This window comes from Mastigoproctus giganteus, chromosome 7, assembly GCF_048544385.1.
Source record: "Mastigoproctus giganteus isolate SK-2022 chromosome 7, ASM4854438v1, whole genome shotgun sequence".
In the NCBI taxonomy this organism is placed as follows: domain Eukaryota; kingdom Metazoa; phylum Arthropoda; class Arachnida; order Uropygi; family Thelyphonidae; genus Mastigoproctus; species Mastigoproctus giganteus.
Window position 1 is genome coordinate 186,715,477 of NC_143581.1, and position 13,953 is coordinate 186,729,429.

The window sequence follows — 13,953 nt, forward strand, 5'->3', positions numbered from 1 at the left end:
CACGACACTACACAAATACAAAATCCATATACTTTTAAACCTCTGGCATTGACAGTGTTCTGTTTCACACCCACAATGTATAGCACGCGGAGATGGGGGAAACCCCTGGTGCCGTTTGACACTAAACACACTCTACACTCTACACTCTACACTCTACACCTCTACCTTGTACTTTGAAGGGTTATTAGTAAGAAAAAGATCAAGAGCGTAGAGAGTGTGTGGTTAGGATTGTTAGGCATTCTGTTAAATAAATGCACAAAAATTTTAAATCGGATTTGGCGGAGACCATGTAATAACAAATCTCCTGTCAATGAGATTATTGCTGAACGAATACTCGAGACGAGTAGTTGGGCTTCAGATCAAACGTGGTAGAGTATTATATCAATGCTGTTAAGAGCCTATTTCACCGAATTCGGGAAAAACGTTGTCTCAAAACACGTGTTCTAAAAAACGTGTTATATCTTTCTCCAGTGATTGTAACAGTTTTGAGTATACTCACACTTCTTCCTCAAGGAAATATGAAAAATGGGCGTAATGTCACACTATGCATTAATATTTTCATCAACTAGATGTGTTTCTCAGTAAGCATGGATGGGGATGGGGTCTCCTTTGCCAAAATTACAAAATTGCAACTGTTAACAATGGTATAAAGGTGAAAATTGCCTTCGTCTCTCCATAACATAGTAGCTAATCAGTTTGGGGTTTCATCTAATTTCAATAAACAAATTTTAACAAAATCCATCCTGCTGACACGATCATTCAAAGTTATTGATTGAACGGATTTGGTTTTGTTCAGATGTAGCATTAATTTGTTCATAACTTTTAAAACTGTCTGTTGTGTATTATCTAAGCATCGAGCGACTTGCCTGTCAATTCAAACACCCATACCTGGTGGTGAAACAATTATTAAACAGTTTGGGATCAGCGCCTACGACTTGTAGGGGTATCGTGGGCACATTCCATTCTGTCAAAGTTTTCACGAGATCAATGAGTACATTAGTGGAAGACAGACAAGAACCCTTCTTTATTTTTCTTTTCTATAGGCTTTAAGACATTCTAGGGTAAAATAACCATTTGTTCTTTAGTTGTTAAATGCCATTTCAGGGCGATTAAATACCGATTAAAATAGTCATCTTCTTTATCACCCAGATTTGTTTATTTATCAGTGTCTCCTATGTAAAATTTGAATTTTACAGATCGTTGCGTGATGACTAGCTAATATCAGGAAGATATCGGCTAGTCATCAGCTAGAAATTTGCTGATATCAGAAAGATATCAGCTAGTATATTCCAAATCTACCTGCATTGCAAAAAAAAATATTTATTTATTATAATTTTTTTTTTATGTTTGTGTGATATAATTGAGGATTAAATTATATTGAATAAAAAAAAATAATAATTATTATAGTACAAACATCGAAGTTAAGAAAAAGTCGAATTAAATAAATTACATTTTATTTCAGAGGTATTAACTGGAATTTCGGTCAAGATGATTGCTCGAATTCATACGCCGAGATCACCTTTCTTGAAATTTAATACATTTTCAGTTCCTAATGCCATCTTGTCTATAAGATTACTTAGCAAGTTTGTGTACTGTGAGCTAGGAGCTTGTTTCGTGTACCGAGATGATCGGCCACGGAAGAAATTTTCGAATTGATTTCAGGTTCGATATATTCTACGTAACTGGAAGTAAAGGAATGAAGACCAATTTGCTTTTAATATATTTATACTTGTTTCTTGGATTTTCAATTATTTCTTTTGTCATTGGAGGATCAGAAGGCGATGTTAGAAAGAAACTTTGTGGTAAGTACAATTGTTTAAACGTAATCAAATATTACATATGATTACTTTGATATGTGAAATTTGCGAAATGAAAAAAAAAAAAAAAACAAGAAAAAGTATGGCATGTTGCTTAAATCACGTTTAGAATATGTTCTTAGAGAGTGATTTACTACACTATGGAGGCAGGAAATAAAGCACTATATTAGAATTACTCACAAGTTTATATATAAATTTTAAAGTATGTTTACACTATTTAACTGTCATATCAGTTAAGAAATCAGTACAAGAATTTTCCTTCTGATGTGTTTTTTAAGTGAATCTAATGACAAAAACTTTTGAAGACTTTAAAAAGATTTAAAATAATGTAATATAAACAACTATTAAGTAAACTGTTGACATACCACATCAACTTTTATAATTGAAATATGTAATAAAATATAATTCTGTAATAAAATATAATTAAATATAAGTCTGTATAAATAATGGTCGAATATTTTAGGACCGATTTCATTTTCAGTTTATTACCTCTGTCTAGTCGGATGCATCTGCGCACGTGCACATGCACATTTGTTGATATTTTATTTGATATTTTTAATAGAGCTTTCATATTCAGCAGGTGGAGCTAAATGCAAAGTATAAAGTGTAAAGTGCGTTAGCTGTCTGACGGCACAGGGGTTTCCCCCATCTCCGCGTTGTATGCCCTGTTTGTATATCACAGTGTTCTGTGGAGGCCAGAGATTTAAAAGAGTAGGGTGTGGAATGTCGTGTAGTGTTATGTTCTGTTGTTCTTCTGATCATTTATCAGTTGGGCCCCTAGTGGGACCCACCGTTGCCCACACTTTTCCACGAGGAAAGGTCAGGCACGCAGTAGATTTTTTTTAGTACTCTGGCAGGCCCTGCCACCTATTTTCCGAAGATTTCAGTGGCAAGGACCCATATATATATATATATATATATATATATATATACACTGTACATAAAAAAAAAAAAGAAGGGGAGCATCGCGGTGAATTTACAGCCGAATTGGGTATAGGTTTAAGTGAGAGGGGTTAAATTTTGCGCTAGTTCAATTAAGTTACTCTATGGGCATACTCGGTAAGTTAAGTTTGGGTAGGGGAGAGACTGAAGGCTGGGGGGAACAGAGATAGGAACTGACAATGATAAGTGTAAGTGTTTTCAGTGTCTAACGGCACCAGGGGTTTCCCCCATCTCCGCGTTGCTTTTATTATGGGTGTACTAGTTCACTGGGAACGCCAGAGATTTAAAAGTGTATGGATCGTGTAAAGTGTAAAGTGTATTGATGTCTAACGGCACCAGGGGTTTCCCCATCTCCGCGTTGCTTTCATTGTAGGTGTACTAGTTCACTGGGAAGGCCAGAGCTTTAAAAGTGTGTGGATTTTGTATATGTGTAGTGTTGTGTATCGTTGTTCATCTGGCCGTTTAGCCGCTGGACCCCTACTAAGGCCCAACGTTGCCCACACTTGGCCTCGTGGAGGCAGACCAGGTACACAGAATGAAATTTTACTCTGGCAGGCCCTGCCACCTAGTTTCCTGAGATTTCAGTGACTAGAGCCTAAAAAAAAACTCGGTAGGGGTGAGCGCTGGAATTAGAAAAGCCAATTGAGGTTTATGCGGTTTAATTTGGACGAAGTTAAGTTTTTGCAGTTTGTATGGGGTTATACGCTGGCGCATTAGGCAGAGTAGGGGGGAGAGTGAAGGCTGGGGGGAAATACAGAAGTATGGGGACGATACAGAAGGCGACCCCAGGATTTTCAGTGAGGCAGGCCCAAGCCCCACCAGGAGAAGAATCAGGGTTGGCAGGGGTGGAGAGGAGACAAGACTGTCTCCACCTCCCCACCAGGGGAATGGGAGTAAAGGTACCAGGCAAGGGAGCCCGGTACAGATATCCACGTGCTCACAACTGTCAATGCTATCAGGCATTGACAGTTGTGAGCACGTGGGGGTCCAAGCGATCTGAACCGGATCTTCTTTGGTGATCTTTTTCAATGTAGGAGTCAAATCCCAGTCCCAGGGTCATACATGAGCAGTCTTGTCCTATTGTTGGTCATGTAACCTGTTCAGGTCGCCTATTGTGCATGTTATGAGGATGCAGCATTGGGTCCTGGTGATATCATTTTCTTAGTTCGTTCGTTGGTCATTTGGTTTAGTCATCCAGTTAGTGGTCCAGTGCAAATAATTTGTAGCCAGTTCATATCAAGTCCTGTGTCAGTTTGTCTCTGGTTCAGACGTAGGTCTTCCTGGTTGTCAGTTCCCTCGTGAACAAGGCTAAATGATGGTCATGTTCGTGGTTGTGGGTTATTTGGTACAGTTTTCTTGTGTATTCCGGTTTTCTCTAGTCCTGGTTTTGGGATTCATCATAAGCTTCCGGGTGCTGTGCATGGTGGTTTGCTGTAAGTGCTCGCCTTCTAGCAAAGAGTTTCTGTGCAAAAATGGTAAGGGCTTTGTATTCTTGTTCCGAGTCGAGAAGATGCTGTTCCATGTTCTGCGGGAAGTAGATGATAGCAGTGGTGAGCCTGCATCGCAGATCCTCATACTGGTCGCAGTCATACATGAGATGTTGCCATGTCTCCTCGTGGCCACTGAGGCAACGGGGATCCTCAATGATTCGGAAGCTAGATAGTTTTGCATTAAATGGCCCGTGCCCTGTGAGCAGAAAGGTGACGTGGAGTTCCGGTTGGAACCAACTCGGGGGTTTTGGAAAGACTATGTTTACGCTAGGGAGGAACTTCTTGGTGATTTGCCCTTTAGTGGATTCTGTCCACCGATCCTGCCATTCCTGTCGGAGGTGGTCGAGCAGTCTGGTTTTTTCAAGCTTCCTGTTGTTGACGAGATACAAAGTGAAGTTCAGGATAATACACGGTATTTCTTTTGCCATATTATATGTCAGGGCGCATCTGATGATTTCCAAGTCCAGCGGGAGGACTCCGGCCAGAACCTGGAGTGCATGTGTGCTGACTGTGGAGACAGCTCCTGTGATTGTCAGAATTATTGACCGCTGGATGCTGTCCAAGGTTCTTCTATTTACCACTGTGGTTACCTTTTTGTACCAAACTGGTGAAGCATATGTGATGACCGTGATAAAGGTAGATTTGTAGTAGAGGGACAGGGTCCGTTTGTTTAGCCCCCAGTCCCTCCTGGTCACTCTTGCGACCAATGCAGAATATTTCCGTATCTTTTGTTTAATGTACTTTAGATGGGGCTGAAAAGACAGATTTTTGTCAATGATGATTCCGAGATATTTGATTTCTGTAGCAAGTTTTATTGTGGTGCCTTGGATTTTCACTTGCAGTGGTCTGGCAAGATCGAGTCTGCCCTTCAGGAGTACCGAGCAGTCTTACTTGGAGAAATCCGCAGGCAATTTTCGCAAAGCAAATTTTAGCCCAGTTTCGCAAAATACCTATCACGTGGTTGCCTTTTTCTTCGATCTGTGCTCGTGAGTCAGCAGCAATAGTTAGTATCAAATCATCGGCGAAGGCCTGGGCGCCGACTTCGCCAATATCAAGGGCCAGGAATTCATCTAAAATCATATTCCATAACAGGGGTCCTAGGACAGAGCCCTGCGGGCACCCCCTGTGGATTTGTCTAGTTAGCTTTCTATACGGTGCATGTACTTCGATCGTTCTCTGTGTTAGGTAACTCCTGATTGTGTTATACAGGTTTAGAGGCACTCCAGCTCGCCTAAGTCTCGCGACGACGCTCGGCCACCAGATGGCGTCAAACACCCCCGCGAAGTCAATACTGATAACAAGAAAATATTTGGTAGTACAGGCTTCTACTTTATCCAGCAGTGTCTTGAGAGCGGTTTATGGAAATGTGGTGTTTTGTACCGTTGTTATTCTGGCCATTTAGCCGCTGGACTTCTGCTGAGGCCCAATGTTGCCCCACTTACGCCCCGTGGAGGCAGACCAGGTACCCAATAGTCTATAGTTCACTCTGGCAGGTCCTGCCACCCAATTTCCTGAGATTTCAGTGGCTAGGACCTAAAAAAAGAATTTTTTTTTGTTACACATATATGTATATGTGTGATATCTCTCGATTGCGTAGGGTGATGTCGTATGACCCTGTCCCCCCACCGGGGTAGGGTAGAAAGGGCCGGACGAAGGAGCCGGCACGAATCGCCAATATGGCATGTGTGCAGTGTGACTGCAGAGTGGCTAGGTCAGTAGGTTCAGGACAGCATCCCGACAGTAGCTCCACCAGGAGGTACATCCAGGGACAAGGTCTCTACCGACTTGTTCACAGATCGGTTGAATGCCGGCGTTGGTCGTGGGATCAAGGTTTCATCCATTTCATACATATACAACTGACAGTGCTATTTTTTTTTTTTATTTACATAAATACAAAAATACATAAACACACTATTTACAATCATTCGAACCTGTGTAAGAAACTCCAGCAGAAAATGGAGCTTTTCTTACAAAATTGTAAAACACAACAAAACTCTCAAGACTGAAAAGTAAAAGAAATGCATGTATGCACACTCAATGACATTTATGTATGCGTGTATGTATGTGGCCTGTTTGTAGCGGCTCCAGGACCTGGGTCCATCTCCGCAAATTGTCTCTGTGTTGACTGCAGAATCTGTGTAACCAGGGCCTGAAATGTGAACAGCCAACCCTTGAGCAACTGATGCCCGTTCCAAGGCACGTGGAGCCGGACATTACCTAACTATCTGCGCCTCAGTAGTGCGCTAAAATCCTGCATCCACTGGAGGTAGTGCAATACCAGTGGATGCCAGCAATCCCCTACTCAGGATGCCCAGTCCTGAGTACCAGCAGAAAGAAAATAATAAAAAAAATAATAATAAAATAAAAAAATAAAAAAAATAAATAAAAAAATAATAAATATATATAAATTCATAATAATAATAAATAAATAAAATAATAAAAAAAAAAACACCAGTGGTTGACATCTCTGAACAATCTCAGAGATCAAAAGAATTCAAGTCGGCAAGAGCTTGTTGAATTATCCAGTATGGTGAAGCATCTGCATTCTTCTGCTGAAGACGTTGTTGGTAAAGATTTGAAGGGCTTGAAAGTTAGTCTCATTTTCAAAGTCTTTAGAGTGGAGTGTAGAGTGTGTTTAGTGTCAAACGGCACCAGGGGTTTCCCCCATCTCCGCGTGCTATACATTGTGGATGTGAAACAGAACACTGTCAATGCCAGAGGTTTAAAAGTAGAGGTCTTCAAAGTCTTTAGTGACACTAATGACATTCACAATAAAAAGCAAAGTGAATTATAAAAATGATTTTAAGATTTTTCACGTGGTGTTATATCAAGTCGCCAACTGAAAGAAGGCAACTACAGTGTGTTGATCAGCGGATGTTTTATAATTGGTTTGTCATACGCCAGCTTTACACAATGTCATAAATATCGCAGTTCACAGTTCTGCGCCTTTGTATTAATATTTATTTCGGCATTTTTTTTTCCGGATAGTTCAGCGCACGTTTTAAGTGATTTTATTTTACAGTTCCTATAGTATATGAAATACCCCCATATATACATAATTATATGAGGCATTTCACTGAAATACCTTACATATAAATAGCATTTTACTAACGTTTATGTACTATATTGCTAAAAGTATTTGGACAGTCCTCAGAATGGCAAGGCCAGGGCATATGTATGAAGTGATTTTGCACGATTATAGAACTTAAAAACGTGCAGAATCACTTCATGCGAAGTATACAGTCGATTGTGTAAGGCTCAGGACAGCTGAACCCTTGGTATACGTCTATCATGGACTTTGTACAGATCGAAGCGTCTGCCAGAATCATACATAACCTTGTCACAGTGCTACGATAAATTCCATTTAATTCGAAAAAAAACAATGTTGCAAATCTGTCATGGCTAGACAAAAGGGAGGGTCTCCGAGAGTTCTAAATAAATAAATTTAAATCCATAACCAAACTCAAATATACTATCATAGAAGAATGCAACGATGCTATGGTTGATGTCTACCTGAACTAGATTCAAAGTGGTACAGAGTCCATAGCTTATAAAGCATCCGACAAAAAAAAAAAAAAAAAAATCTTCCCACACCATCTGTCCATTCCCTGCAATAGTTTGTCTAGTTCTTCCTTGAATTCATTCATTTTACTCACTTCCAGAAAAACAGATAGAAGTTTGTTGCAACAATCAACTACCTGCTGGCTGAAGGCAAACTTCTTCACATCTATCTTGTAACCATCCTTCCTCAATTTGAATTTGTGCCCGGTCACGTGTGTGTGGTCTGAGCAAAACGAAGAAAACTGCAAAACTGCCTCTTACAAATATAATGAATATAATTTTTTTTTAATCTGAATTAAATTCATGAAGGGCAGAGGAAATTAGGAATTATTAAGGTTTGAATATTAACTTTAATATGATAAATTTTAATGTTTAAATGCTGGATTATAAATAAGGAGGTTATGAATGTATGAATTAAATAGAAGATAAATGGAGACAAGAAGTAACAAATAATATAAACAGAGTGAACCGAGAGTAAACAAAACAGTGGCAAACATTAGGGAATGAGTGGCAATTTGCAAAGAAGCGAGAAAAGGGTACTAGAAGCGGGAAACAATGGGGCCGCTTGATACAGGTGGCATAGTGTTTTGTGGACGGCGCCTCCGGTGCTTTCCCACATCTGCGCCATGGTACTTTGTGGAGAAGTACAGAATCTCTGTAAAAGCCAGAAAAAGTGTAATGTCTGGTTTGTGTCAGAGTAGTATTGTGTTCTGTTGTTGTGTCTCTGGCTTCTTGGCCGCAGGGCCACTAGTGGGACCTACGTTGCTCGCCACCACCACCACCACTGGGAGGTTAGCCAGGCTGCCCATTATACTTTGGCTGGCTCTGCCAGGGTTGCCTGAGCTTCCTGACAGAAAGCTCAGGCAACCCTGGCAGAAAATTTACAAAAATAAAAAAAGAAAAAAAATGGAAGAATGAATAAGGAAATAGTGAAGAGAGGTGGGTCAGAATATAGTTAAATAAGAGCAGGCTACGGCGAAGGGGACCTACTAGAGATGGAAACCAGATTCAAAATTGTACAGAATCCATACTGTGACGTTTCCAAAATAAAACCAAATTAGTATTATTAGTGGCAAATGATTCAAGAAAGCAAGCTTATAAAGCATCAGACTTTTTTGTCTGATGCTTTATAAGTTGATGATTTTTTCTAGTTAGATTTCAAGTTCGGAGTTCGGAAATTGTGGATGTAAGATGAAGAAGAAAAAGAAAAAAAAAAAAATTCCCACACCATCTGTCCATCCCCTCCAACTGGCTCCAGGGGGAGAAAGTAATGGGAGACAGATGCTCCCATGGGAGTACCATAAGAAGCCCATATGACAGGTATCAATCCTGACCCCCAGAAGAGGTTATCATGACAGCATATAAATCCCACGACGGAGATTCGTCGTCAGCAGGTCCTACTCGGGAGTGGCGACCCGAATTTGCATTGACCAAGGTTTGCGTTTAAATCCCACCTGGATGAGAAGGATGTATCCAGGTCAGCAAGGAGAAGAGAAGAGAATGGGAACACATCGAGTAATGACTTAGAGAAGCAGGCTGAAACATTATAGGTGATTGGGAGCTAGTTGTTGGATGGCTATATACAGTTATTAAGGACGCTTTGATCTATGCCTCAAAGCTGGGCGAATACAGCAAGTGACGGGACAGTCTAGCGTTTGCATCGAAAGACCTCGCTAGTGTGGCGATTTAGGTAAGGGGCAACGATTGTCGAACCTTAGGTAAACACGAAAATAGCTACTTTTGGAGGCGCTTGGCATACGTGAAAGAGTTGTATTGTTGTCGTGCGAAAATAAACAAGAAAACAAGAAAATTACAAGAGTGGAGTTTGGTTTGTTGAACAAGGGAGACGAGGGAGACGAGTGTGCTAAGTTTTTTTTTTTTTAGCAAATATGAAAGAGTGAGAAATTTAGTGTAGTATTGGGATTGGTTGAGAGTCCTGTGGGAGGAGTTCCAAACTTGATAAAAAAAAAGGGGTTCAGAGGAGAGTTCAAGGGTTGTGGGAGTTAGTTGTTGGGGTTCGAGTTAGAGTTCGAGCTCGGAGTTCGGAAATTCTGGATGTAAAATGAAGAAGAAAAAGAAAAAAATAGTAGTGAGGCAGAGAGGAGGTGAGGACATGAAGAGTTAGAGTGAGTTCGGGTTCGAGTGAGAGTTGAGGTTCGGGAAGAGAGAAGGGTGGGGGGTCTAAGATGAAGAAAAAAAAGGAAAATAAAAGGTGGGGGGGGGTAGTGAGGGAAGAGAAGGCGAGGACGTGCGGACAGGTGATGTTTTGTGGGAAGTGCGTGCGGACGAGTGGGAAACGTGCTTTAAAGTTTAAAGTGAAAATGAAGTTGGCCCTCAGTCGGGTGATCGGCGAATCTAGCAACGTAATCGCATGCTGCATTTCTGAAGATCTGCACATGTGTCTAGATCCGGCCCGTAGATATTGAGCGAGGTACGCAGATGGGTGAATCAAGAAATCTACGTGGAAAGAGGGCCCAGTCCAAGAGTCCTAGAAAAAAAAAATGGGAAACAGATGTGGGAAGCCTGTCTGCCAGTGAAAAATGAATTGGAAGTAGCAGTCCGGTTTGAAACGTAAGTGTGTTCCAGTTTTGTATCCCGAACTTATAGACTCATAAACTGAACTATGTGAGATATTGGTTGATAGTTTCTTTAAACGGAAATTTTATTGTTATATAGTAGTAGTAGTAGCGGCATGTGATACAAGAAAGCAAGCGTATGAGCTTATGCAGCATCAGCCAAAAAAAAAAACCAAAAAAAACCACACCATTCCCTCCAAATGCCTGTCCAATTCCTCCTTAAATTTATTTAATATATCAACTTCCACAGCGACAGATGGAAGTTTGTTCCAGCAATTAATGGAGTAATGGAGAAATCAATTAACTGTCAACTCTTAAGCTCTCTAGAACCCCCCCCCCCCCCAGCATCTGATCAACGATCGCCAGTTTGGATTCGATCCATTGGTGATATTCTGGTTAGTGTCAATCCACTGGTGATATTCTTGTTTATATTACCCATATGTGGACAAATTCAATGGAAATGTTTGGTGAAACTCAAGCAGTTGCTTTTCACATTTCAAAGGCTTTTGATCGTGTTTGGCCTAAAGGTCTTCTAAATAAGCATACATCTTAGGGTTTGCCAACTGTTTTTCGTAATTGAGTATCCGGTTTTCTCTCTGACCCCTCACTGCGGGTGGTGATAGATAGCTCTCTGTCTTCTGACTTCTCCACTAATGCTGGTATTCCTCAAGGTTCACTTCTTTCTCCCACTCTTTTTCTCTTGTATATTAATGACCTTCTTTCATTGACCGGAAATTCTATCATTAATTTTGCTGATGATTGCACATTGCATTCCACCATTCCAGTTTGAGAAACCTTGCCCTGCTCAAACAGCTTCAACTTCTCGAATATCCGCTACTAATTCCTTAAATGCCGATCTCCTGGTAATTCTTCATTGGGGCAAAGATAATTTAGTTGATTTAAATCCTTCTAAAACTCAATCCTGTCTTATATCTCGCAAATAGGAATCTTCTGCTCCTTTGCTTATATACGATGGCACTCCGATTTCTGGGCAAGATCATATATCTCTTTTGGGGGATTACCCTGACTTATAATCTCTCTTGGCATATGCACATTAGAAACATTGCTTTCTCTGCATTTAAAAAACAAACAGCTGTTCACTCTGTACAAATCGCAAATCCACCCAACCATGGAATATTGTTCCCACATTTGGGGTGGTTTCCCCCAGAACCTCTCTGGGGACATGTCTCATATGTCTGTTTCTGCTGCATTCCTTTTCTGTAGATACTTCCATGGGCACTGTTCTTCTGAAGTGGCTTCTATAATTCCCGTTCTTGCTTTCAAAGCAGTTTGAACATGTGCCACAACCAGTCAACATTCTTTTACTGTCCAACATGAAATGCACAGAAATCAGTTTTTTTCCTTCCTCATTTATTCATTTAACTTCCGTTTTCTGGAACAACCTTCCTTCATACGTGTTTCCAGAAAATTACAATATGGAGAAGTTCAAGTCAACAAATATCTTCTTTCTCATCTCAACCTCCAACTCATGCACGGTACTAAGTACTATAGGTTCTAATGCTTCTTCTGTTTGGGGTTTTCATATATATATATATAAATATATTTGAATTCACACTGTAAATAACTTTCTTTTCTTGTCAAGAAAATAAAGTCATTTTCTTGTGTTGTTTACTGTCTCAGTATATTTTTAAAAAATATATAATATTTTATTATTTCATAAACTCACTATTTGTGTAATAAGGCTTCGTTTTTTTATGAAACCGAAGCGTGAAAGAAACGAAAGGTCCTTTCAATGGCATTAATCTCTCAAGCAGTGAAGCTCGTTACGAGTTGCTCAGTGCTATACTACAAATAAGCAGTACTTCTCTAAAGGTGACTGCCCGACTTCATGTCGTTCAACGGCCCACCATCTTAAAGAATCATCTAAACGACGATGACTTGCCATCCTGAGTACTGGAGATGTGGCTATCCCACTGAGCAAGCCAAAAAAAAATGGAAATGAAGTAATGTGGTCGCAACCTGAATAATTTGCATAATGTGCGGCTCTGTAAGGTGGTAGATCTAGCTTCCCTTCTCACACACTATTGGATATTGATACTCGGAATTTGCATGCCAGGATGCCTATTATATAAAATATTCGCCTTCGAATGTTCACAATAAAATATTCATGAAAAACATTTTGTTCCTTTACTTTTGTTGAGCAGTGTATTTCGTCCAGTTACATAGATAATAAAATTGGAGGCCCTATAAAAATGGTGAACGCCGATATAGGTTTCCGGTGCTCACAATCGACTGTGGTCACAGTAATGCATTTTAGTGTAAGGTTATATTTTGATTGTTAAGTAGCACGCATATCTTATCGAATGTCTTTCATTTCAAGGAATGGATTGACTAGTTATGTAATACCTTCGTGGGATATTCTTATATCTAGGAACTGGAACAGTCACGAATAATAAGAAGAAAAAAGAAAGCAAAACCAATTAGATTAGCGGCGTTCAGTTTACCTCTCGGATGATCTTAGAAACGCAAATTTAAGATATATGATCTCGAGATTTCAGCGTCTGGTTGGCGCGATTTCCTTGAAAAACAAGAAATTCACGATCCAGGATATCGAGTTCAACTTAATGGATGAAATTCCCTAATATCAAAGAATTAAATCCTAGGATTTCCCATCACTAATATTATTGATGTGCTTTTAAAAAAACACAAACTGGATTTCCTTCTATGCTTTCCCATACCGAAGCTTTCGAAATTTTATGTTTATAATAAACTGTTATAATAGTAATTTATACTTTTTTATAGACTTAAGTTCATTGAAAAAAAAGTTTTAAGGTATGATATGTGAATTATTTCACCGTATAAATGAGATTATATTTTAATCTTTAAGGATCTGTGGAAATGAAAAGCCTTGGTGTACGATGTGCTAGTGCCGTTCCCCAAGAAGTAAGTACTGAATTCTTTTTCAAGTAGTCGATCCATTATTTATAGTTTAAAATGCGAAGTCACGGATGATAATGGAAAATTTTGCAATAATTTTTGATATTTTATTTAGTGAAATTGATTCATGATTCTCTATGAAACTTGGCTTATCAATTATACTCATAGAGAGGTCCATGGAAATGTATCCTCTATAGATATATGTCTAACACCGAAATAGAAAATATATATGACACCAAAATCTATCTTCTAAATATTTCAGTGTCAATCAATATTAAAAATTGAGTCAAATGTGAAATCGCTCTAAATCCTTAGCTTTATTTAATCCTTCGAGTTTCTCATTGTAATTCCATGATTTGTTACACTGACGTACCTTGATGCTTCTTGACATTCAAAATCTGATCTGCGATTTGTGGCCATCTGGCTTTCTACCTCTTTTTAGGGCAAATTTAGGGCAAAGCCTCATGCTATAAGAGCCATAAAATATTATTGCACAAGAAGACTATAGCTCCAGTGGTAAAGTATATTGCTACTATATTTCAAGTGCAGGCCATTACCAGAATTTCGATACCCATACCATTTTTTGAGGTCCCATCGGTGGGTAAGCAGGCACTGTGAACATCAAGAACTTTGTGACGAAATACTCGTATATTCACAATATATGTCGAG

The 13,953-nt window shown here is 39.6% G+C and overlaps 2 protein-coding genes across 2 annotated transcripts in view; both read left to right on the top strand.

Annotated features, from left to right (window-relative positions):
* Window positions 1-1,580, top strand: part of LOC150083407 (NADH dehydrogenase [ubiquinone] 1 alpha subcomplex subunit 7-like) — a 46,093-nt gene extending 44,513 nt beyond the window's left edge. Inside the window, exon 4 of the mRNA XM_090377251.1 lies at window positions 1,463-1,580. Coding sequence (XP_090233377.1) covers window positions 1,463-1,535 — 73 coding nt within the window. The 3' untranslated portion in view covers window positions 1,536-1,580. The remainder of the gene's footprint in view (window positions 1-1,462) is intronic.
* The window catches only part of LOC150083408 (uncharacterized), a 31,329-nt gene continuing 18,920 nt past the window's right edge, over window positions 1,545-13,953 (top strand). The window contains exons 1-2 of the mRNA XM_090378498.1: window positions 1,545-1,802; window positions 13,235-13,290. Of these exons, the coding sequence (XP_090234624.1) occupies window positions 1,625-1,802; window positions 13,235-13,290 (234 nt within the window). The 5' untranslated portion in view covers window positions 1,545-1,624. The remainder of the gene's footprint in view (window positions 1,803-13,234; window positions 13,291-13,953) is intronic.